At 32.9% G+C, this 26,440-nt stretch overlaps 3 protein-coding genes across 6 annotated transcripts; 2 read left to right on the forward strand and 1 right to left on the reverse strand.

The window, feature by feature from the left end:
* On the forward strand, positions 3,478-4,527 carry LOC109332463 (uncharacterized mitochondrial protein AtMg00810-like). Its single transcript, XM_019567445.1, has one exon. The coding sequence runs from the start codon at positions 3,478-3,480 to the stop codon at positions 4,525-4,527; it is 1,050 nt and encodes a 349-aa protein (XP_019422990.1).
* On the reverse strand, positions 6,326-14,091 carry LOC109333261 (DNA repair helicase XPB1-like). 2 transcript variants are annotated; one of them, XM_019568652.1, is made up of 20 exons: positions 13,974-14,091; positions 13,827-13,873; positions 13,690-13,747; positions 13,415-13,574; positions 12,927-13,149; positions 12,764-12,820; positions 12,101-12,241; positions 11,188-11,268; positions 10,976-11,063; positions 9,656-9,993; positions 9,496-9,571; positions 9,210-9,403; positions 8,809-8,972; positions 8,640-8,712; positions 8,215-8,328; positions 7,858-7,938; positions 7,661-7,720; positions 7,022-7,105; positions 6,802-6,944; positions 6,326-6,635 (listed from the first exon to the last, which is right to left on the reverse strand). In XM_019568652.1, the coding sequence occupies exons 1-20, from the start codon at positions 13,981-13,983 to the stop codon at positions 6,539-6,541; spliced, it is 2,289 nt and encodes a 762-aa protein (XP_019424197.1). In that variant the 5' UTR covers positions 13,984-14,091; the 3' UTR covers positions 6,326-6,538. The 2 variants fall into 2 exon arrangements, with proteins under 2 accessions (XP_019424197.1, XP_019424196.1); XM_019568651.1 differs by having other exon boundaries at positions 13,690-13,750.
* On the forward strand, positions 23,633-26,238 carry LOC109333236 (probable E3 ubiquitin-protein ligase RHB1A). Of its 3 annotated transcripts, none has more exons than XM_019568604.1 (5): positions 23,633-23,765; positions 24,137-24,259; positions 25,210-25,573; positions 25,642-25,751; positions 25,855-26,238. In XM_019568604.1, the coding sequence occupies exons 2-5, from the start codon at positions 24,191-24,193 to the stop codon at positions 25,876-25,878; spliced, it is 567 nt and encodes a 188-aa protein (XP_019424149.1). In that variant the 5' UTR covers positions 23,633-23,765; positions 24,137-24,190; the 3' UTR covers positions 25,879-26,238. The 3 variants fall into 3 exon arrangements, with proteins under 3 accessions (XP_019424149.1, XP_019424147.1, XP_019424148.1); XM_019568602.1 differs by having other exon boundaries at positions 23,655-23,732; XM_019568603.1 differs by having other exon boundaries at positions 23,698-23,803.

Raw genomic sequence — 26,440 nt, forward strand, 5'->3', positions numbered from 1 at the left:
TTTAGTAAATTTGTTGGGTTTCAGTTAGTTTAGTTGGTTACTCTAACCAACTTATCTTGCTATATATAGACCTCTCTTCTTCCCTTTGTAAAATATCAAGAAAGTTCAATTAACAAAGATTTCAGAAGATTATTCATTTCTTTTGTATGGGATACCATGTTCTTTAACATGGTATCAAAGCTTGCATAAACCCCTGATATCCCACCTTTTCGCTGGCAAATTTTCATTCTGATCAATCCGTCTTCTCCCTCATAATTCATCCCCCAGTTCATCTTCATTTCAGAGTCCTTCCCAAATCTTCATCGCTTTTTCTCTACTTCTGTTAAGATGGAGAATAGAGCCATAACCAACTAAATCCAATACAAGATCCATTTTCCCTTTACTATATGCCTCCCGATGAGAGCCCTGGTGCAATACTTGTATCCAAACCTCTTAATGGTGACAATTACCATTCTTGGTCTCATGCTATGTAGATGCCCCTCGAAACAAAGAATAAACTTCAATTTATCGATGTATCCCTCCTCAAACCATCGGTTGAAGATCCAAGTTTCAGTACATGGGACAGAGTAAACACATTGGTGGTTTCATGGTTAACCCAATCAATAGATGCTTCGATTGTCCAAAGCATTATCTGGATGGAAACGACTACGAAGATATGACAAGATTTGCGTGAGAGGTATTACCAAGGAGATGCTTACCGAATCTCACAATTGCTTCGTGAAATTTACACCTATAAACAAGGTAACCTTAGCATAACAGCTTATCACAATCACATAAAAGGTTTGGGCAGGAATTGGATAGTTTTAGGCCAATTCCTGGATGTTCTTGCACACATAGATGCAGATGTAACTTGATTCCTACTATAAAAGGGTACAAGGAAAATGACTATGTCATTTGCTTCCTTAATGGTCTAAATGATAATATGAAGGAGTGAGGTCACAGATGATGTTAATGGATCCACTCCCTACAATTAATAAAGCTTTCTACCTGTTAGTTCAACAAGAAAGACATGTTAATTCTCAATTTGTTGAACCAAGGGCCCTGATGAACACAGTAGGCAGTGAATCTGATATCAACAATTAGAAAGAAACACAAGAAACAGTAGAGGAAGAAGTAGAGGAAGAGGATACCAAGGAGGAAGGAATTCAGGTAGATCTTCAATTAGTAGAGGCTCCAAAGTCTGCACCTTCTGCCAAAAACTACACACACTGTTGATCAATGTTTCAAAAGTCATGGATTCCCACTTGGAAATTTCAAGAATTATACTGTCAACAACATTGAAGCAAGTGATGTTGAGTCTTATGACTCTGGCTATCAAGATGAAGTGAAGGAGCATTCCATAGGCAATAAGAATAGTGAGGGGACATCAGGATTTAGCATTACTCCCCAACAGCAACAAACTATGTTGTCAATCCTACAGCCTAACACCACACATAGCACTAATCAATTCACTACACACACTGCAAATAACAGTACCAATGAGAAAGGTATGAAGCATATGTTGAATTCTTGTACTAAAATCTTTGATTGGTTCCTTGACACAGGGGCCACTGACCATATATGCCATACACTCTCACAATTTCAAACTTTCAAGAAAATCAATACCATTTTTGTTACATTGCCAAATGGTAGTCAAGTTTCTACAAACATCTCGGGGAGTGTCATTTTCTCTTCTCAATTATACTTGATAGATGTATTATATATACCATGTTTTACCTATAATCTGATTTCGATTTCCAAGTTGATTGAGAACATCCCCTGCCAACTAACTTTCTCCAAAACCATTTGTCATATTCAGGATCTCTCATCATTGAAGATGATTGGTGTAGCTGAATTGAGAAGTGGATTATATGCAATGAAGGATTGTGTGAAGACTTTGCCCATCATTCATAAGAAAAACTGCAGTAATGTTGCTAACAGTTTCAATACCTATGACACAAATATTTGGCATATTAGACTAGGTCATATATCTCATAACAAGATGTTGACAATGCAAAAAGATTTTCCTTACATTAGATGCATTAAAACTACTAATCCTTGTCATATTCGTCACATGGCAAAACAGAAAAATTTACCTTATGATAGTAGAATTTCTAAATCTGCCTGCATTTTATATTTGCTTCACATGGACATATGGGGGCCTTTTGCCCACTCAAGTACAATTGGTCACAGATATTTCTTAACAATTGTTGATGATAAATCTAGGTTTACATGGCTTTACTTCTTAAAACTTAAATCTGAAGTGCCTGACCTTATTAGAAATTTTATCTCCCTTATACAAACTCAATTTGGGACAACAGCTAAATGCATCAGAAGTGATAATGGAAAGGAATTTTCCTTACATGACTTCTATGCTAAGAAAGGGATTGAGTACCAAACCAGCTGTGTTGAGACATCCCAACAAAATGGGGTGGTTGAAAGAAAACATCAGCACATTCTTAGTGTTGCTAGATCTCTGATTTTTCAATCAAAAGTTCCTCTCAATTTTTGGAACTATGTTGTGGCTCATGCTATTTACTTGATTAATAGGCAGCCAAGTAGTTACTTATCCAATGATACTCCTTTTAATGTGCTATATGGAAAATTGCCTAATATTTCTGACTTAAAGATTTTTGGATGCCTATGTTATGCCACTACCATTACCTCCCACAGAAAGAAGCTTGATCCTAGATCAAGAAAGGGAGTTTACGTAGGATTGAAAGCAGGGGTAAAAGGGTATGTAATTTTGGACACTAGAACTCATGAAATTTTTGTTTCTAGAAATGTTTCATTTTATGAGCATGTTTTTCCCTTTGCAGAGATTGCCGATAATGATCTAGATACCAATATGACCATACCTATCAACCATAACACTGGTTCAAGATGGCTAGAGGACCTAATGAAGGATGCATTATACAAGATGCACCTGAACATAACCACCCTACTGTGATTGATGAACACAGAATGAACAATGATAATAGTGATGCTCAACCTATCATCTCAACCACTGAACACAATATTCATCAAAGTGACAATCACAACACTAGAAAATCCCTTAGGAACAGACACCAACCTCACTATCTGCAAGACTATCATTGCAGTTTAAATACTTCCACTTATCATTCATCCCCATCAAAGTCTTCAAAGGTACAATACCCTTTATCAAAGAGCATATCTTATGATCAATTGTCTTTAGCACACAAGCATTTCTCTCTTAGTATATCTTCTCATGAAGAACCTAATTCTTATAATGATGTTATTAAGCATGCTTGTTGGAGAACTGCTATACAACATGAACTAAAGGCTCTCAATAAAAACAATACTTGGACATTGACCACTTTACCTGACATCAAGAAAGCCGTAGGATGCAAATGAGTTTTTAAAATCAAATATAGATCTGATGGCTCTATTGAGAGGCACAAGGCAAGACTTGTTGTCAAAGGTTTTACTCAAACCGAATGGATAGACTATACGGAAACTTTTAATCATGTGGTCAAAATGACAATCATTAGAGTCATACTTGCTTTGGCTTCAGCCAACAAATGGCATTTGCATCAATTAGATGTCAACACAACCTTTCTCTATGGTGACCTAAAGGAGAAAGTATATATGAAAATCCCTCAAGGGCTATGTGTTGACAATCCTGATCTGGTCTGCAAGCTTGAAAAGTCTCTTTATGGACTTAAGCAAGCTAGTAGACAGTGGCATGCGAAATTAACAGGTTTCCTTCTTCAATCTGGTTACCAAAAATCCTTTGCTGATCATTCATTGTTCATTAAATCTACTGATCTTAACTTTACATCTATTCTAGTATATGTTGATGACCTTGTATTGGCAGGAAGCAACATCACAAAAATTAACAAAATCAAGAAGCTTCTTGATATTGAATTTAGTATAAAAGACCTCGGTCAATTAAAAAAATTTCTAGGTATGGAAGTGGCTAGATCAAACAAAGGAATTTCCTTATATCAAAGGAAATACACCCTTGATCTCCTAGAAGGCACTGGAATGTTGGGATCAAAACCACGCTCTACTCCAATGGAGTATGCTAAAAGATTGATCAATTCTGAAGATGGAGAACTCTTAAGTGACCCTACTATCTATAGAAGACTCATGGGTAAGCTTCTTTACTTAACACATACTAGACCTGATCTAAGCTTCACAGTTGGGCATTTTAGCCAGTTTATTGCTAAACCTACTAATCTTCACTTTGAGGGAGCCAAAAGGATACTAAGGTATCTTAAGGGTTCAATCAGTGCTGGAATTTTCTTCCCTGCAGAATCTGATTTCAAGATAAAGGGATATACTGATTCAGATTGGGCAGGATGTCTTGACTCTAAAAAATCTGTATCTGGATATTGTTTTTATCTTGGAAATGCTCTCATTTCCTGGAAAATCAAAAAGCAACAAGTTATGGCCAGGTCCTCTGTTGAAGCAGAGTATAGAGCCATAGCCTTAGCTGCTTGTGAAGCACAGTGGTTAGCATATCTCTTGAAGGACTTGAAGATAACACATCTAGAGGCCATAGCTCTATTCTGTGACAACTAGTCTGTCATCCATATAGCTGTAAATCCCATCTTTCATGAAAGAACTAAGCATATCGAAGTAGATTGTCACTCAATAAGAGAGAAGACTCAATCCCAACTCTGTCACAAACTGCAGATATATTCACCAAATTTTTATCTCCCAGCATCTTCACGAAATTGCATTCCAAGCTAGGAATGTTAGACATCCACATTCCAGCTTGTGGGGGAGTGTTAGAGTTGGAAAATCAATCATACACTTTAACAAAAGGAAAAGAGGAAAAACAAAATCAGGAAGAAGAAGGAAGAAAGAATAAGCAACACTTATACATAAAGAAGAAAGTTACAAAACAGAGTTGTGCAAATGTCTTTTGTTGGGCTTTTATTTTAGGAGGCCCATTTCCTTTATTTTCTTCTTTTAGTAAATCTGTTGAGTTTCAGCTAGTGTAGTTAGTTACTCTAACCAACTTATCTTGCTATATATAGACTTGTCTTCTTCCCTTTGTAAAATAACAAGAAAGTTTAATTAACAAAGATTTCATAAGATTATTCACTTCTTTTGTATAGGATACAACGTTTTTTAACACATGTTTGAATATTATAGATAGGATCATGAGTTAGAATCCTTCTATCATTTGTTCAACGTTGATTAGTTAGTTCTAATAGATAGTTTGTTTATATTAGAGGTAGGATGAAAGAACTAATTCATTAAAAAGTTTATATTTTCTTGTTTGTCATCTTCAAGATTTTAATCTCCTTTTATTTTGTATTCAAGATTTATCAATGTTTGTTACTCACAAAATATTATTTTTGGTAGACATATACTCAAACATTTTATTTTAGGGTTTAGTCATTACCATATAATATTTAATTATATAATATAACTGAATTTACTTGATGCATATATAGACAATTTTGATATAGTCATCAATAAAAAAAGACAAACATGATATATATGATAAGTTCAAACATTCATTAACTACAAGTTTTAGAATAAAAGTAATTAATAACCTATAAAATAATTGATAACTACTGCCATGTGCAAAAAAAAATGGCATCATAAAATTGTCTAATATCATAATAAATATAATGTTTTAAATTCATATTTTTTTTTGAGACTAAAGGATAAACTTACTCAACATATTAATCATTGAAAATATAATGATTTAGATCCACTAATTAATTCTATCATATAAATTATTAGATTTTTATAGAATTATTGACTAAGAAATAAAATATGTTTTCTTTAACTTAATTGTGAAGTAAGTAAATCCCCTCTTACCAAAAAAAGGGTTTAATATATATCCAAACTTGTAAGTAATGATTATCATTAACATTTAATAAATGAATGTTTACGTAATGAATCTTTTAGAAAATCTTTAATTGATAAATAGTTTAATAGTTGTTCTAATGCGTTAATTAAAAAGTTAAGATCCTATATAAATACTTGATTTTCTAAAGCTTCCTCCTCTTCTAAATTCCATATGCATCAAAGCAAAGGGGAAAGCCATCAACATAGAAGTATATACAAGTTCAGATATTTTATTACCCATTTGGAACCTTTGGATATCTAAAGGTAAGTGGAATTAGATGAGATAAAGTGGAAGAAAATGAGATGGAATCAGTGCTCCATAAAATGTTAGGAATGGCAGCAGGGCAAAACGAGCTTATATAGTTTTTTCTCGTACCCATACTCATAATATTTGTGGGTATCCATGAGACGAGTTTTTTTTGCCATCCCGAACTCCATTGTTTGGTTCCATCTAATGTCTCTCCCAAATTGGGAGGAAACAGAGAGGGTGTCAGATGGAATAAGGATCAAATTAAACAATCCAAACAATGAAACATAATTCCATTCCACTTCATTCCATCAAACCAAACATAGCGTAAGTATTTAGACATATACATATCATTTGTTTCATGAAAGGGTAACCGAAATTATGTTAAGGTTGTAATCCAGCATTCTTCATCACAGTCATATAATACCATTACACAGACACCGAAGCCCTATTCATTTCTATTACCTGAAGTGTACCTCAGGTGGTGCCAAACCGCTTTCGAAACAACTGGTGTCTCTTCGCTGGATCTTTCGGCTTGCTCTTGATTTGTCCTTGGCCTTTGTGACGACCAGTGCTGCAAGGGGAAGAACGAAACCATGACGACGGATCTAAGTTAGTAATTAGTTAACATATCAAGATTTTTAAGTACTCAAAAAGGCAATTTAACAACTTGAGATATAGACTAGTTCATAGCACACTTTATTTAATCAAGCAAATAATGAGTAGGATAACACACACACCTGTATTCCATGTAAACCATCCCTTTTGCACCAGACATTGCACTCATGGATCCTTGAGAACGACGAGCACTGTTAAGGGCTATTTCATCTGTATCTTCATCTAGTTGTTCTAATCCAACTGCATCATCACCGGCACTCAATACCTGATAAATCACACTGTCAGTTATTTCCCAACAAGCAATTCAATTCCAAGTAAAAAAAAGGGAATGAAGATGGAAACCTTTCCAAGAAGTGCCAATTGATCCTCAAGATGATGATAGCTCAAACTAGGTCCTTCATCGGATGGAGGCAGGCTTGTAATTACCTGTCAAGTATCATCAAAAGCTAAGAATACAGTGATTGAAATATTCACAGGACAGTTTTGGTTACCCAAATACATTATAAATGATCAAGCTTGGCCCAGTGAATACTGTTACAAAAAATTCACTAAACTAATAATTTCAACAAACTCGAACAATTATGCATGTTAAGTGGCATGCTTCTGGAGTAGTACTAAAACTAAACAAACAAACAACCTGGCTTTAGGCATATCAAACATCACATACACCACAAGAAAGCTCTGCTTCATCCCAAATTACTTCAGCACTTCACAGCTTGCTTCCTAGTGTATTTAGAACATAACATTTTGCTAGAAAAAAGAAACTTCTTGAAGATGTTTTGCTAGAAAGCATCGATTATCAAAAGAAAGCTCCACTCATTCCAAACTCTTAAAGTCAATTCTAAATAAACATCAAATCACTCACCCAATCTAACACATCAACAACTTCAAAATTTAATAAAGTGTACAAATTCAAGTGTGTTTTGAGGAAAAATGATCAGAAGTGCAACATAGAGTGAATACAAGATTAAAAGAAAGTACCTTAAAGCTATAACCCTGATCAATTAGAAACTGCTGCCTTTTAGTTGAGTAATACATTTCCTGCAAACATATGAAGCAGAAAATGTACATTACACCATATAAATACCTCGTATGATAAGGTCAAGTTTTATTTTGCAATGAAGGCATGATCCATTGATTCAACAATATAAGACTGAGGCTCTAAAGTAAATGTATACCTGTGTATCAGTTGACACAAGGGAATAAAAAAATGCATTATACTCCTCTTTACCCCCTGCCATCCTGTCCTGAAGCTTACCCTGCCATTTAATTCATTAATTTGAATATATCAGCATACCCATTGGCACAATACATTATTGACAAGCAAGTGGCCACATCAATATACAAGCACCAGAAAACATCCCACTTTCACAACCATCAAGTGTAGAATTCAATCTGTAGGGAGGTATGACCATATGACTGACAACAATGATAAGTAGTTCTTCCTAAGAAGTAATAAACTTAAGAAAATAAAAAATAGTACTCTATAAAATCTAAGAAATAATGATGCACATGAAAAAAGTTCAGAAACTGACCTTTGCCCTAAGAATACGACCAAGACGTTGGGCTTCTTGACGCCTTGAACCAGCGTGTGAAGAAATTTGAATTATCACATTTGCTTCAGGAATATCAATGGAGTTATCACCCACCTGAGAGTATTAGAAAGTATGCTAGGATCAGATCATCAACTATCACATTATTCACTAAGATGTTAACAGGGAATAGACAATAACATAAATAGTATCAACAGGAATACTAAAGCGGACAGCTATGAAACACTACATATTGTATTTTACAAACACTGGCTAACCCAAGTACCCAACAAAGTTCATTAAGAAATATCCATTCAAACTTTTATATTCACAGATATCAAGATGTCGCACCAGTATCTTCTTTGACATATCCATGCACAGTGAAGCAAATAAACGTTAAAATAAACTCAGAAAACAGGAACAGATACCTTGGAAAGAAAAACAGTGTTTACATCTTTGCTAGTTTTGAATGCTTGTAGAATTTTTGTCCTCTCAACATGGCTGCACAAAATGCAAGTATCAGAAATTCAGAATACAAGGTGCAAAACAGCAGAACCCAAACACAGTTCCAAAATAGTCAGTATATGTCAACAGCACCTTGTAGCACCATATATCATTGGTTTGCGGAGTTTCATGGCATACTCCGTGAGAGCAAAAAGATTATCAGCAAAGACTATAATTTTATCGCCACGTGCCCTTTCATGGTAATTTATGAGAAACTCACATGCTCTGAACTTATTTGGATTCATCACATAAAGTGCCTGCACATGTGAAGATTATCAATTAAGAGTGAACTCAAGCAGGTAAACTAGGAAAAGCTGAAAAATTAAGAGCCAACATAAAAAAACTTCACAATCCTTTAATAATCAAAACAACCTTAACAAGAAAATCCAATATATCATGGGAGAGAATAAATGTTTGGTAAAACCAAGATGAAATAATCTGTATGACTTTTACTGTAAAGATCAACAGTGTGATAGTCTCCCAAGAGACCTCACCTGTCTCTTCTTGGAGTTCTCTTTCTTCAAATACTCAGCAAAAAACTCTTTTGTCATAGGACACCATACTTCAGCACACTGTACATTTGCAATAAATCCACCTTTTACTAGATCTATCCAATTTGCCTCATACAGCTTGGGACCAATTAGGAAGTTCAGATCTGTAATCCTTTCGTCCTCTCTGACAAGTGTGGCTGCAAATATTAACAGTCAAGACCTCACTCCCAAAGGAAAAAAGGCTAAGGTCATAGTCAGGGTGATATTAAACCAACACAAAATGGCTTACCTGTGAGCCCAAGTTTGCAGTGAGATTTAGTGATACTAATGACCTTACGAAACATATGGGCCGGAACAACATGCACCTGTTTATTGTGCCATGATATTATGCATAAGGAATAACCTTAAAATTTCACTCAAGAAGGACAACCAAAAATTTGCACAATTACCTCATCCATGAGGAGCAATCCCCATTCTCTGTTTCTTATTTCTTCAATGATCTTTTCAGATTCTTCAGACCGTTTACCACCAAAAGCAACCATATTATAGGTTGTCACAACAACTCCAGCATTACCACGGAATCTCTCTTTGCTATCAGATGTAAAACGGCAAATTTGTTCCTCTCGGATAGTTGACCATAGTTTAAACTGAAAAGCCCACTGATCCACGGAGACAGCATTTGTCGCCAAACAAAGGCAGCTCTTTTTTATCCGGCAAGCTGCAGAAACACCAACAAGGGACTTTCCAGCACCACAGGGGAGAACTATTATACCAGATCTTGCTCTACCTGAGGGTAGACAGTAAAATTACACGTATAAGTAATTTATTTTTCACTGCGCATTTTACAGGTGCATACATTAATATTGCTGTAGTCATTAATAAAGGATTAAAGCCTAACTACACCTGAGATAAGTTATGATTATGCAAACACCCTTAACACGGTCTTAAATATTAGTGGCAATGAGCCAAGCTGGCTAGCGAGATACCCAAAAATTCAGTTCCCTAACAGCTCATTAAGATAGGCTCGTGAACTGATCTTTATATACACACAGCATATCATGTCAGAGGAATAACTCTTCAGGATTAGATATGACTTAAGGGTGAAGATTAGAACATAAGCATTTTTTTTTTAATTGGTCACGTGACCTTCAAGGCTTTTTAAGTTAGTTCTAGTCTTGACAGCTAAAATTTACTCCTCTCACCCTCTCACGATAAGATAGTTTTTATAGTCACCTTTTATGAGCTAGTTTTGCTTATTGAGCTGATCTTGAGAAAGAATTTTTTTGTCAAGCTGATCTCAGGTAATTTCCAGCCTATTGGTACTTAAACATAAATTTCCAAAGTTACAAGTCAAACGAAATGAAAGGATTTTTTTTGTTTTTTGTACAATAGTGAAATGGAAGTGTTTGAACATATGATATCTTGTAAATTACCCAAAAACATCACCACTAGGCCATTCTAGCAGCTTCTAAAAAATAATTGCAAAAGACCATTGATTCAAAGCTTGCCTACTTCTAAAACATTTTCTAAAGTCTCAATGTTTTCTTTTACTATAACAACAATTTAGCTTCACAGTAAGACAGAAAATTGTACTCTTGAGCATATGCAAGAGTGGAATAGTGTCTTTTTAGATGACAGGCCAAACAATCGAGAAGTGATTTCAATCAATTTAAAATAACAATTGATGGGTGCTCTAAATTGAACATGGTAAGAGGTAGGAGTGAACTGTAAGGGACAAAAGTTCTTGCAGAAGTTATCAACCACCTTACCATTTCCAAACATTTTACTAAGACTCTTCTCTTGATATGGACGTGGTTGTGCTTGAGGCTTTAGTTCCATGTCGAGGTCTGGATTCACCTGCAGCAATAAAATATCAATACTGCATGAGTGGCAAATAAACAAATTCAACACCATAACCATAAATTTGCAAGATGTAACATCACTAAACATGTGATTATAATCCTCAAAGCTTTTTACTCACTGTATCATTTCTAAAGTCATATTCCTCCAGCATGGGATAATTTAGTGCATTTGGCAAGCAACGTTGCTTCACATTTTCAACCTGCATATAAACCATCCAAAAATTTAAATAGAATACTCCAGCATAAAGCAATTTCAATTACTATGTTAAAGTTTCTTGTAATAATCTAGTCTACTCCTCAAAACAAATCACAATAAATTTGTCATGGACAATATTTAACTTTCTTATATGCTTCTTGCAGTGAAACTCATGGGACATTTTGGCAACTGATTAATTAAATATTAGTTCATTCTGTGATAGAACCCACACACCTGTGGAGTTACATAAAAGTTGCCCCCAAAAAAAGGAAATATATATCAGTTTGGCAAGAACTGGTAGTAAAAAAAGTAAAGGATATAGATTAGAAGTCACATAAAATATTTACACTTATCCATGTGGCAATTAAAAGACCACAAAGAACATCACACTGCAGCATAGAGAAATAATAGCATAGCACTAAAATATGCAGATGATATTATCATCTATTTATACCGTACATATCCAGCTTTAGTATTCTTAAAATTGAATCAATTGACTTATCCTCTTATTTTTAAGACATGAACGCATCCAGCAACGATAAGGTTGCTTGCCTTGTAACCTGGAGATCGTGATTTCAAATCCTAGAACAGCCTCTTCTCTTGCGAGGACAAGGTTGTGGACATCTACCCTCCCTAAACCCCACTAGGTAGGAGCCTTGTGCACTGGGCTCTCCTTTTTAATGACATTCAGCATAGTTTTTTCATGATAAATGATAGATCACTGATTCAACTTGTGGTCTATGACTTAGTTATAATGATGCAAAATCAAAAAGCAAAATCAAGGGCATCGTGGCAAAAACACTGCAATCTTTGCCAAAACCTCACGCCTACATTACCTGAGAAGGATCGATTTCAAATGAATGAGCTTCTTTCTCTTCTGCAGCAGCTGCAACTTCTGCTCCATTTATCAATTCATCATGAGTACCTGATATTTCACCTGCTGCTTTACTGATAGTAAACCCATCTCCGTTTGCACCCTAAACAAAGAGTGATATCGTTAGAATCATTTGTATACAGGAAAGGAGTAGCAATGAAATGCACACTGCAAGGCAAAGTTCTGTATTTATGGTGAAGTTAGAAAAGGCCACTCACAGACAAAACTAAAAAAATAGTGGTCGATAAGCTACAGGAAAAGGACTTATGATTTAACAAGGCAGCAAATGACCAATTCAATACAATTTTGTAGGATTTTTCGAACAACGTCTGATGTATGCACTGGCACTATCAAAATGGAAGAAAGTGGGGAGCAATAAAAGAGGTTGATCCAGCCATGCCCCACAAATATCCACTCACAAGCAAATACTAGGATTGTAGTTACATGTAGGTCAAATAAATTATCGAAGAAATTATAAGGATCATGCATTGTGAAGGGAACATAAATAATTATGCACCCATAACAAATGTAATACATCTAAGAATACTTATCTGACATAAAAAAAGACATTAAACAAAAACAGCCTGTCACCCAGAACATGTTAAACAGGAATGTGATCACAAACCTCTGAAGTAATCCTTGCTTGAGCTATAGTACCATCCCGAAGCAATGTCTTCAATACCTGCCAATTTTGTTATAAGGAAGCACATGAGATCTTACCAAATAATCTGCAGCGAATGGTAAGGACAGTAGAATACACAGGGATAGCGAGAACATCATTTATATACCTCAGGAAATGGAGATTCAATAAAGTAGCGATTCTTCTTAAGCACAAGCTTCACTTTGCCATAATTTGCAGTAGAATCATGTATGAACTTAATCATGTCTTTGGGAAGCTTGGTCTTGGACAACTTGTTCAAAACAGCTACAATCGTTTCTGTTTCTAGACCAACAGAAACCGCGGCATAGAGTGAATGTGGAGTAAGATTGTATTCATGCATCGACTCCGGCCTATCCATCACCATCGTCATCATCACACATAAGTACCAATCTAATAACTTGACATGCCATTGCAATGGATATATTAGAAGTTAGTGGACAATACACTGACCTCACCTAAGGTTTAACTTAATTACACTCGATATCCCTCTTGTTCCAAAAGCTACACTCACCCGAACTAAATTATATAAAACAAGAGGAGTACCAAGTCAGATTAAGAGATGTCTCAAGGGAGATCAATGTAACTTCCCCTAGAGTTAAAAAAGACAGTAATTACCTGCAAACTGGCTCGGCGATGGCAATAAGAAAATCGTAGGCTTGTTTATATAAAGGAGAGAATGTCTCCAGGAAAATGCGGCCATTGCCACAAGCCCACAACGGGCGATTGGGGTGATCAGGTTTCAGTTCTAATTTGCTAAAATCTTTGGTTTTAGTATCTGTTACACAACAATAAACTCAACTCAATATCATATAATCTAATAATCCCAAAAAAACAACAATCTAATATTAACTAAAATAGAAAATTAATGGTAAATTGATTAATAACATTACCTTCATCATCGTACCCATCATCATCATCGTCCTCCACAAATCCCTTCCGAGAATCATCCTGCTACAAAAAACTCAATGATCCAAAAAAAGAAACGCAAAAATGAACTAAGAAAGAGAGATTTGAAAAGTGAACTAACGAATTTGGTGTTGGATTTGAGCTTTTTGAAGGGTCGGTTTTTGTCACCTGCAAAAATCAAATTGAAATTGAAATGTTCAAAATTGCATATATTTAATTTGATTTCATAAACATGTTAGAAATTTAGAATAATATATAGGTAAAGTACCGTGTCCCATTACGAATTAGGTTAGGGTATGAAATTTGTTTTTAATTTTTTCAAGTTTTGATGTCTCTGATCAATGAAATGTAGCTTATCGATTGAATGAGAGCGAATCTTCTTATTTATACGGATTCAAGATTGAACCGGTTTGGGTTTTAAACCGGTTAAGACAAACCGACATGGTTTTAAATTAAAGAAAAAACTCACGTCAGTATTGTTGTGCATGTGTTATTATTCCCTTTCCAGTTTCAAGATCTTATTTAGAAGAGAAAATGATGTAGATACTGATAGTATATAAGTTTTATACATTATCATTTTATTATTTATTATTGATATTTAATCATTGTTGACTTTTCAAAAAAGGTAATCCAAATAAATAATAGATAATAGGATATATGCATAAATTTTTACACTATAGGTACATAAATTTTAAGCTCTATTTAGAAATGAGTGAAGAATATGTGCTAATTACAGAAAGGATTGGAAGATGAAATAACTTACTTGTAAATAGAAATAATCAATAAAATCTTAATAATATATTAAAAATTTAATTTTAGTTAAAATTTTATAATAAATGGTACCACAAAAACATATAAATATACTTATCTCTTAATATAATATATTATATATATATATAAGAAGGTTAATATTGTTCTTAGATGGGGCTTATGTTCTTCTCATTTTGTTGGTTTGACTTTCCATCTATGTGATAACATAAAGGCCTTTGTTTGTTTGGCTTTTTGCTATCTATTTTGGGAAATCATATTGGTTTGGTAAGCTAATAGTTGTGATTGTGATCTTGTAGGTGTAATGAAATTTGTAATTGTGCAAGTAGATTATTAAATTATTATCAATAAAATTAGTTTTATAACCGATTAAAATATGGAAAAAAAATACTAATAAATATATACAAACTTTATTTAGTTGTTTATTAATTAGAATAATTAAGTACATAGATAATTTAAATTTAAAATTCTCAACCCTTCACTTTAAAATTTTATTTAAAATTACATATTTAATAATTTATTTATTTGGAGATAAGGTGAGACAACAAAAATTATAAATACTTTTTATAATAAGTTTACAAATGTTTAAATCTAAATTCAAAGACAATTGTTAATTAAAAATAAAATCAAAAGATAAATATAAAATCTTTGATTCAAATTTGGATTATATCAAATCTTGTAACAATTAAAGTTTGTTGAAATTTAGATTGATAGCATATGTTCATTTTATAAAGGTACATTAATCAATTACAAATTCAAACAATCATGATAGATTTACGAGTAAATTACACTAGCATTCTTTGAGTTTCAGTGATATTATATAAATTAATTTTTGTTTTTTAAATATACACAAATCACCCCGAATTATATATACATTATATTGCCTACATATATACGAGAGATAAGTGTAATTTCTTAAACAAAAATGGTAATGTGTGTAATTAAGTTAAACAAATTATGGTGTATTATGAAGACAAATCCAAATAATATAAAAGTCAATGTCTATTCATTATTATGTTTAGTTACAATATAGTATAAGAGTGGTTTAAACTTCACATTAGAATTATTGATGCTTCGTAATGAACAAAAAATAAAGAATGGCATTGATCTTACACTATTTAAACATGTCTTCACAATATACTATATTTTGTTTAACTTAATTACATTCATCATCATTTTTTATTTAATAAATTAAATTTATCTCTCCTATAGATCTAATGAGTGTAAGGTATATATAAGTATGCGTGTTTTATGTAAGTTTAAGAAATGGAGTAGTGATTTATGTAATTTCATTAAAACTAAGCGTTGTCAATATAATTTATGATTTATTAATATTTGTATTCTTAATCAAATATAAAAACTTCTAATAACATACTATTAAAGGTAGAAACATATTAGGTCGTCTATACCAACGAGTGTTGGTTCAAGTGGTACATGTTTGATTCCCCTTAAGTAGGTCTCGCGTTCGAGTCTTGTGGATGGAAAAAATGTCCACTAGGAGAGTTAGCGCCACGTACCCGTGGATGTTCCCAGCTCGGACAAAATTGCCTCAAATGCGAGAATAATTGTGGAAAACCAAAAAAATATTAGGTCGTCTATAGGAAGTATATTACCTTGCCTATAACATATTAGGACATGTCATGCTTTTTTTGTGAATATGCAAGACTTAAAATTTTTAAAAAACTTATTTAGCTTAACAAGTCCAGTTTTAAGCTATATAAAATGTTTTTTAAGCCTAACATGTTGGTCAATTTGGTTATATTATATAACAATTCATATTATTCTATTTTAAGCCTCTATTGTCAAACCTAAAACAACCTATCATTCCAAATCCAACCCATCCCTCCATTAGTAGTGCAGGTTGAATAGCATTCTCAAATCCACTGTTCTTGCATTCTAAATTGGAGAAGACTCATTCATGCCATTGCCATCATCTTAAAAAATGAATACGAAGAGTGACCCGATTTCAGATAATAGTCAGGTATCTCATTTTGACTTACCTAATATGAAACAATCTTCTACTATTGGGGAACTCAATGTTAGCCCTCATACTGGAATGGAATTTGATTCTCTACAACAAGTTGAAGAATTGTAAATCACATTTGCTAAATCAAAAGGGTTTAGGATTCATACTCATTCTAGAAAGATAATTATTTAATTTTTTGGACGGAAGATAATTAACTGACAAATATGGACGGAAGGATTAACATGGTTCAACATTGAATTTTTTGGGGACTAAATTAATATCTTTCGCCTTGAGTTGATGAATGATAATGATATTGGGATTTGATATTTGTAATTATTGATTAGTTGCTTAGAATTTTGAAGAATTTTTTTGAAGTATTTGAAGAAAAAATTAAATCATTATTGATCTTGTAATCTTATTATATAAATATGGTTGTATGTAAGTTGGAAACAGATTGCATTAGATCCGACTTTGCCTTAAATAATTCAATCATATATACCAATAGGAGTTTGGTCTATTAGTTTCTTTTAAAAAAATTAAAACCTAAATCTGACATGTTTAAAAGTCTAGTATGAATTGTTAGTCCGTTTAAATGTTTGCTATAATATATGGTCATGAAATATGCCACAATGTTTATATTTAAATAGGCTAATAGACCTACTTTTAACTATGTCATCTCTAATAATTGAATTATATTTTTTGTATACCTTTTTATATTAAAATTATATATATATATATATATAAGTTACACCAATTACACTAAATCTCATCCATTTATTCTTTTTTAAATCCAATGGTCCATATTATAACTTAAAAACCATCAATACTTCTATCATTACCCTTTCATTTACCCACTTTTATTTTTTATCTTCTAATTCTATTTGCTCTACCACTCTCACCATCGCGAAAAATTGCTAAATCCAACATATCATTCCCAAAAAATTTCTATTCCTCCATTGTCAAACCTAAAACAACTTATCATTCAAAATCCAACTCATCCCTCCATTAGTAGTGCAGGTTGAATAACATTCCCAAATCCATTGTTCTTGCATTCTAAATTGGAGAAGACTCATTCATGCCATTGTCATCATTGTAAAAAATTAATATGGAGAGTGACCCCATTTCAGATAATAGTCAAGTAACTCATTCTGACTTACATAATATGATACAATCTTCTACTATTGGGGAACTCAATGTTAGCCCTCATATTGGAATGGAATTTGATTCTCTACAACAAGTTGAAAAATTTTATATCAAATTTGCTAAATCAAAAGGGTTTGGGATTCGTACTCGTTCTAGAAAAGATAATTATTGCATTTTTGTGTGTGTTTGAGAAGGTGAATATAAGGTGAAGAATGAAAAAATGGAGATGATATGGTGATAGTTAAGAAAACGTGTTCAACTATACATATGGGATGTAAAGTTTCACCCTCTGTGTCAAAGGATAAGAAACAAGGCATATGGACGATAAAATATTTTGATGATAACCATAATAATGTTATGGCTAGTCCCAGGAGTGTGTCTTACTTGAAGTGACATAGAAAAATGAATGTTGCTGCAAAAAATATTGTTGAAAAGTTTAGTAAAGAAGGTTTGACTACAAGAAAGGTTGTTGCAATGTTTAATGGTGGTGATTTAGATTTTTCCAATAGAGATTGTTGGAATCATATGAGAAATTTTCGAATGAAAAATCTGGATGTTAGAGATGCACAAGTTGTTTACAATTATTGCAGGCAATAACATGCCCAAGATTCTGATTTTTTCTATCAAATACAATTTGATGATGATGATAGAATGGTAAACTTTTTCTGGGTGAATGTTGTTAGGTATCAGTGACGGAATACACCTAGAAGGGGGTTGAATAAGTGTGGCGGAACTCAATTTCCACTTTTCTAGTTTTTACACACTTGCTGAAAAATGCCCAGTTAATCAATTGACAACTGATCTTAATCGATTAACCAGTAACAAAAACAGAATGATCAAAACAGCAACTTGCACGATTATTAACAAACACACAAACATATATACAATAGATACTTTTGTGCAAGATTAACAAGAACGTAGCAAGGAACAAGTATGCAAAATATTAGTTCCAGATTCGCATTAAAACAACTTGAAACATAAAAGAGAAAAGGATAGAAAAGATTGCGCAGAGATTTTATCCTGGTTCGTTTTGCTGTTCACTGCAAAATTACATCCAGTCCTCCCCTCTGATTTGGGAGATTTTCCTTCTTCACTATGAAACACAATGTACGTTACATACACGCTTCCAAATACAAAACTTGAACGCTCCCTTCTTGGAACCTAGAGAACTACGTTACCCTTGGTTTGACCTTTCCCAAAACCGCCTCCCAAGAAAACCTTTCTTATACGATTCGGCCCCAGCCAATGTATCGCTCTTTATCCCAAGACCTCCAAGTCTTTGTGTGAAGAACACCTTACCTAACCGCAGCTAGGATTTTCCCAATCCTTTTACAACAATGCTTTGAGTTATGAATGAGTACTTAATACTCGGATATTACAATGAAAACCAAAGCCTAAAACCTAAGCAAGAACTTCACAAGACGTCCTAGTCTAATATTAATGTTCATGCATGAGGTTTCTGAAAATATGCAATCTTTAAATAACTATCTTTTTCTTTTCAAGAAACAAAAGAATAATGCAAGAAAGCTTTTGAAAGAAACATGCAAGATGGATGTGAAAGCTAAAGCCTTAATATGATCTAATCTTTCTCCTAATTCAACACTTTCTAATAGATTCTAACAATGATGATCTATATCTATTCCCTGTGTTTTTCTCTCTTTTTCTTCATAGTCGTTTATGCAATTAAGCCATTATTTATACAAAACAGAATTTAGCTCTCAAAAATGGTTTTTCAGTTATGCTGTTAAAACAGCAGAAAAACACTTACGTTAATCGATTAACTAGTGTAAAAATTCACTTGTTAATGTATGGTAAACTCCCTATATGATACACGCTCATGCAATACATGATTTCCAAAATATAATACATTTAATGCATAAAATCAATGTATTCAAATGCATGGACCTACTTATCATATATTTCTAGATGATGTCTCATTTTAATGGATTGATTACTTTATTATGTCTTGTGAGACTCACACCTAAGTTTACCTAACCTAGACTCAATATCTATGGCAAGCATCTTAGACTTCTAAAAAGATAATAAAAAATAATAGCATAGACACCACATGAGCCCTCGGCATGTTGATTGTTGAGCAATCTTCAAGCTTTAGCTAATTCTTTGTCTTCATCAAAACATAGACAAACGTTGCTAATGCAATCCTTGACGCTTTGCACTCTCAGATGCTAGATCAACATTAGCTTATCAAAAATTTGGGGATGTTATTACGTTTGATACCACTTACAAAACTAACAAATACAACATGTCATTTGCCCCATTTACTGGATTGAACCACCATCTCCAATCAATTTTATTTGGTTGTGCATTATTGTAGGATGAGTTTAAGATGTCATTTATATGGTTATTTGAAACGTGGCTTAAAGTAATGAATGGAGAGAAGCCAGTGTCTATAATAACTGATCAAGATATAGCCACTGGAGGTGCTGTGGCTAAGGTATTTCCATAAGCTAGTCATCGTCTATGCTTGTGGCACATAATGAATAAGTTCCCTACAAAACATGCACACGTATATCAGAAGAAGTCAACTTTCAAGTGTTATCTGAAGAGGTGTATTCGAGACTCTCCAATGATTAAGGATTTTGAAGATGATTGACAACACATAATGGATAAATACGAATTGGAAAACAATGATTGGCTTATAAAGTTGTTTGAAATTAGGGAGTCATGGATCCCAATTTATAATAGAAGTACTTTCTTTGCGGTGATGAATACTACACAAAGAAGTGAGAGTAACGACTCTTTTTTTGACTCCTTTGTTGATGTAACCACAACATTACAAGAATTCATGGTGAAATATGATAAAGCACTTGATAACTGATATGAGGCAGAAAGAAAATAAGACTTTGAGTCTAAGCACAAATCACACATTTTGAATATTGGTTCAAAAATTGAGGAGCATGCTACATCAGTCTATACTAGAAATGCATTTGGGAAGTTTCATAATGAGCACGCAAGTGTTAGCTAATTCACAAAGGAGAGAATTGAGAAAGATGGCTCACAATGTAAGTATTAAGCAAGTAATTGTTTTAATGCTCGAGATTCATTCATTATCGATGTAAACTTAGATTCAAAGAATGCTACATGTAGCGGTCAACTTTATGAATTTATGGGAATACTATGTAGGCACATTTTGGTGATTTTTCAAGCAAAAAATATTATTCAAATCCCTAGTAAGTATATTTTGCAGTGTTGGACAAAAGAAGCAACATTCATTTTTCTATGACACTTCAAGTAAGACACATTCCTCAGACTAGCCCTAACATGATTATGATTATTATCAAAATATTTTCTCGCCCATGTGCCTCGTTTCTTATCCTTTGACACAGAGAGTGAAGCTTTGCATCCCATACGTATAGTTGAACACTTTTTCTTAACTATCACCATATCATCTTCATTTTTTCATTCTTCACCTTACATTCACCTTCTCGAACACACACAAAAATGCAATAATTATTTTGTCTAGAATGAGTACGAATCCCAAACCCTTTTGTTTTAGCAAATGTAATATAAAATTCTTCAACTTGTTGTAGAGAATCAAATTCCATTCCAATATGAGGGTTAACATTGAGTTCCCCAATAGTAGAAGATTGTATCATATTAGGTAAGTCAGAATGAGTTACCTAACTAGTATCTGAAATGGGGTCACTCTCCATATTCATTTTTTACGATGATGACAATGACATGAATGAGTCTGCTCCAATTTATAATGCAAGAACATTGGATTTGGAAATGCTATTCAACTTGCACTACTAATGGAGGGATAGGTTGGATTTGGAATGATAGGTTGTTTTAGGTTTGACAATGGAGGAATAGAATTTTTTTTGGGAATGATAGGTTGGATTTAACAAATTTTCATGGTGGTGAGAGTGGCAGAGGGATGAGATTTAGTATAATTGGTGTAACTCAAATGAGGTGTAAACGGATCTCCTTCTTTGATATATATATATATATATATATATATATATATAATTCCATCACACATTGTTGCCAAAAACACAAAAGGTATACAAAAAATATAATTTAATTATTAGAGATAGATTGGCTAGTTAAAATTAGGTCTATTAGTCTATTTAAATATAGATATTGTGGCGTATTTCATGACCATATACTATAGTAGACATTTAAACGGACTAACAAGTCATATCAGACTTTTCAACCTGTTAGATCTAAGCTTTGAATTTTTTTAAACGAACTAATAGACCAAACTCATATTAATATATATGATTGAACTGTTTAAGGCAAAGTCAGATCTAACCTAGTCTGCTTTCAACTTACATACAACCATATTTATATAATAAGATTACAAGATCAATAGTGATTTAATTTTTTCTTCAAATACTTCAAAAAAATTTCTTCAAAATTCTAAGCATCTAATCAATAATTACAAATATCAAATCCCAATATCATCAACTCAGCTGAAAGATAGTTTGCTTAAATTAGGTTAGAACTGTTGATCCACCAAGGGAGGATATGAAACAAATGGGATAGATATGTTGGCGTTGATTATGTTGGATAGATATGTTGGCGCTGATCTTACTCCGTAGTAGTTTTAAATTTAGTCCCAAAAAAATTTCAATGTTAAACCACGTTAGTCCTTCCGTCCATATTTATCAGTTAACATTAATGGTTTGCCCTATACGTATCGTCAACATCAACTCACTACACTAGTTAACGACACACGTAAGTTAAACATTAATGTTAAGTGACATATATGAACGAAACGACTAACATGATTCCATGTTAAAATTGTTATGAAGTAAATTCGGAATTTAAAATTATTATAAACTAAGTTGGTAAGACCAAAAAATACAAGAGACCGAAATGAATAATTATTCTAAATTAAATGATTACAATAAAGTATATACTCCTCATGCGTCCTATTTATCCATTTTTCGTAAAAATATTTTTTAAAAATTAAAAAAAATATGACACACATTATAGTTTTAATAGGCGAAAAAGATAAGCTTTCTCATAGGAATATTTATTGTTTAGATGAAAATGTACGGGATAAATGAAGAGTTAAAACGTCTTCAATGGAAAATATCAACTACATTTTTATTTAAGTCACACATAATATTTTATAATTTAATACATATTCCTATAAATTAAGAATAAAATTTATTTTTTCTTACAATATCAAATATCATTGTATTTTTATTTGTGTCTTATAACTTATTCCATAATCTACCACATAGTTTATTTCATTAACTACATTCTTTTTTTTTTTTGGGTCCCATAACTTATTCCACAATCTACCATATAATTTATTCCATTAACTACATTCTATTTTTATTTGGGTCCTATAACTTATTCCTTTTGGGTCCATATTTTCTGTCAATAATCATAGCATAAGAATATTGTAATGAAAAAAGTATTTCTTAATAATTAAGAATCTCATAATAAGGAACAATATTTTTATTTTAACTAATGTCTGCCGACCTACATTCTTATTTTATAATATTAAGTATTAAATTTGTATTTTTTATTTTAGAGAATTAGAATGTTTTTTATTTGATGTACCTCATGTTATAATTTTTGTATTTATTATAATATCTAACTTAAAGTGTGATGTATTGATCATAGTTATATAGGATTATATAATTTTACTTTATAAATAAAAATATTAAGGGCAAAATAGAAAAATATAATCACAATGATAATTATTACAAATTTTGGCTTTATATATAACTAGTGTGTACAGGCACTTCGTGCCTGCCGACGAATATTGTGTGATACTACATATTCAATTTTTATATATTATATTTTGTGTGTATTTGTGATAATGTTTAATTTAAGGTGAGATACGTGGTTAATTAATGTATGGTGGTAGTTGCTTAGAATTATATAGTTTTTTGTAAAAATTAAATAATGTTAAGGGTAATATAGGAAATAAAAATTACATCATAAGAAAAGTTATTTCAAGTTTTGGCTTTATATATAGTATAGATATAGATATAGGTAAAAATAAGAATAAAATGAAGACATGGTAGATGAATTTTCAAAATTTTGGAGAAATGTCATCAACGTACACGTCATCATCTTCCAAATATAAACGAAAGCAACCACTCACACATTTTCAATTTTGATTCTCACGCGCCCACCACCTTCACCATCATCGCAATTCTCAAATTTCAATCTTCCCATCACCGATCATCCAATACGGTGTCGTTTTATCTCTTATTTTCCTTCTCGTTCTATTTGTATGTTCATGCTTGATGATCGTTTTGAATTTAATTCAATTTGTTCAAATGTTTAACCTACTTTCCGCTTCTCTATTAATCGCTCTTTTATTTCTTCAATTTCAAATCATGGCTTATTCTGATCGTTTTGCTCGTGTTATCGCTTTTCAGTTTAATTTCTTAATCTTTTTTTTCTCCCTAAATTGATGAATTACTCTTGATGAATTAAAATTAAGAAAAGGGGGTGGAATGATTTTTTCACAAGATCGTAAATTTGTATTAACTTTATGAATTTATCAATTTTTTTTACAAGTGATAAAATTATTATTTATATGGTTATTTAATTGTGTGTAGCTAAATGAAGCAAAGAGTGGCAATTGTTATTTGTTTCTGGAGATAAAGGAAGATATGGGTGTTTGCTGTTTTTGTTGTTCATTCAAGGAAAATGAATTGGTTGCTCAACCTTCATACTACTATGTCAGTATTCCTTTTTCATATTTTAGTTTCTACCTGCTTGGTTTACATTATTGAAATGATTAATCTTCATTGTTTACTTTTCAATAAACCAAAAAAGTGGGGAATGAATTATTGTTTAGCTCAAGTGCCGTGCTATAAATTGCGGTTATGTTGTGTTTAACGCAATTGTGCGGAAATGTGGTCACAATTGTAGTTGCGATGCTGCTGAGACTTCCGAAACCGTAATATTGCGGTTGCATAATGCACAATACACAGTTTGTTAACTAGTACCTATTGGTAGAATGGAAGATTTTAAAATATTATTAATTAAGTTTGTCCTTACTCCTTCGTGAGGAAGGAAACCAATCTTTATAGAAGGAGTTGAGTTTGTGATCCGATTAGTCCTTTCATGATCATTGAATTCCATCAGTTTTGTGACTTGTGTTCTTTTACAACCCTTTTTTGTATAACCAAGGGTATCCCATCACCTTGTGGGTAAGGAACTAACCCTTTCAGGGTGTGTGACTGCCCTTCCTAACAAGTCTTGTTCCAAGAAATCGAATCTTTGACTTTTGGCCTAGTATGATACCTGGGATCCACTTGGACCATACATCATTAGGCCAACACCTCGTTGGTTTTTAGAACCTATGTGATATCACTTTGATGACCAGTTTATTAACAGAAATTTACATGGAAGGATGTATTTATAAATGGTGGACCAACCTGATTACGCATACATTCTTAGTCTTAGAAGATCAATTCTAGACATTTACTCTTGAGAAAGTAACAAATTCTGAATAGTTTTAGAGGACCAGATATGGAAGTTGACCTTTTTTATCTTTGGTTCCTTGAGATTTTTGAAGTCTGCTTCTGTGTCACGAGTTTATAGTTGCTTTCAGTTTTTTGTTCTTCGATGGCTGTGCAATCAATCTGTTTTAACATTGCTTTATTTGCTGCTTCCTCTCTGGCAGTACCCAAGAGAACCAGAGGAGCATGTTCCACTATCATCTAACCCGGATATTGCCTCTTCTTTCTCTGGTCCACTCTTAGTTGATACTAATCTTGTGACTTCAAGTCCTGATACTTATAGAGCACCTCCTGCTCCTATCCCTTTCAATGTTACTTTAGGCGCCACCCAAACTCCACTTGTGGCTGAAGTAATTCATGGTGACAATCATGAGACATCGGCCAAGTTGGAAGAGGTGAAGGAATCAGAGTCCAAAGTTCAGACTGATTTAGAGCCTAACTCAACGAAGGATCCTGAAATTGGACTTGCAAAGTTGGGAGAACGTATTAGTTTAGCAGAGGAGGATGATTGCCCAATTTGTCTAGAAGGTGATGTTATTACAGCTTCTTTATTGATTTCTATAGCTGGCAATATTAATTAAGTTTTATCCTTGCAGAGTATGATGCAGAGAATCCAAAACTTACTACAGATTGTGACCATCATTTTCACCTTGCATGCATTCTGGAATGGACCGAAAGAAGTGAAACTTGCCCTATTTGTGATAAGGTTTCTCCTAATCAGTCCTAATCACCCATTTATATTTAGAGTTTAGTAAAGACACCCTTTTGAATATGAAACTTAGAGAAACTCTGTTTTTCTTATAATGCAGGTTATGGTTCTCAATATTGAATAGTAGACATCAACTTAGGAGTTCAAAAGTGCTTGAGAAGCAAAGTTAAAAAGTCACGAGTTTACTGATCTATTTTATGGCTTATTTTGATTGTTTTGTTTTGAGTTTTGTGAGGATATATTTCATTTTTTTAATGCTTAGTCCCTTATAGTTGGTTATAGGAAATTAAAGCAGTGCATACTCTTTACATAGTTTTTAATTCGAAGGTTAAACTGGTATGAGGAATTCAAGATACACGAGATGCCTTGCATAGATTATCTTAGGAGACATGTTAATGGCAAAATGAGCATTCAATAGGATTTTTCATTCTTACTATTGGATACTTGTTACAATATTGGTCATACAAATACCATATGCTCTGAATTTTTATTGTATTATAAATTAGAACACTATTTTTTAGGTTCTTGAACTATTTGAGAATTTTCAGATAGTTCCTTAAACTGAAAATTGTAATTGGGTTTCTATGGTTGGTTATGCTTGGAGACCATTTTATCATTTTCATCTTAAGACATCACAAAAATCTTGTTTTTTCCTCTTCCTGAGATTCAACCCATATTGGAATGTA

Source organism: Lupinus angustifolius, chromosome LG18 (assembly GCF_001865875.1).
Source record: "Lupinus angustifolius cultivar Tanjil chromosome LG18, LupAngTanjil_v1.0, whole genome shotgun sequence".
In the NCBI taxonomy this organism is placed as follows: Eukaryota; Viridiplantae; Streptophyta; class Magnoliopsida; order Fabales; family Fabaceae; genus Lupinus; species Lupinus angustifolius.

Bases quoted from the DNA above. Each gene is read 5' to 3' on its own strand.
- LOC109333236 (XM_019568604.1), top strand. From the start codon at position 24,191: ATGGGTGTTTGCTGTTTTTGTTGTTCATTCAAGGAAAATGAATTGGTT. The intron at 24,260-25,209 runs GTCAGTATTCCT...CCTCTCTGGCAG, and splicing joins CTCAACCTTCATACTACTAT to TACCCAAGAGAACCAGAGGA. The intron at 25,574-25,641 runs GTGATGTTATTA...TTATCCTTGCAG, and splicing joins TTGCCCAATTTGTCTAGAAG to AGTATGATGCAGAGAATCCA.
- LOC109332463 (XM_019567445.1), top strand. From the start codon at position 3,478: ATGACAATCATTAGAGTCATACTTGCTTTGGCTTCAGCCAACAAATGG.
- LOC109333261 (XM_019568651.1), bottom strand. The intron at 8,713-8,808 runs GTGCTGTTGACA...CATTTTGTGCAG, and splicing joins ATGATATATGGTGCTACAAG to CCATGTTGAGAGGACAAAAA. The intron at 6,636-6,801 runs GTGTGTGTGTTA...TTCCCCTTGCAG, and splicing joins ATGGTTTACATGGAATACAG to CACTGGTCGTCACAAAGGCC.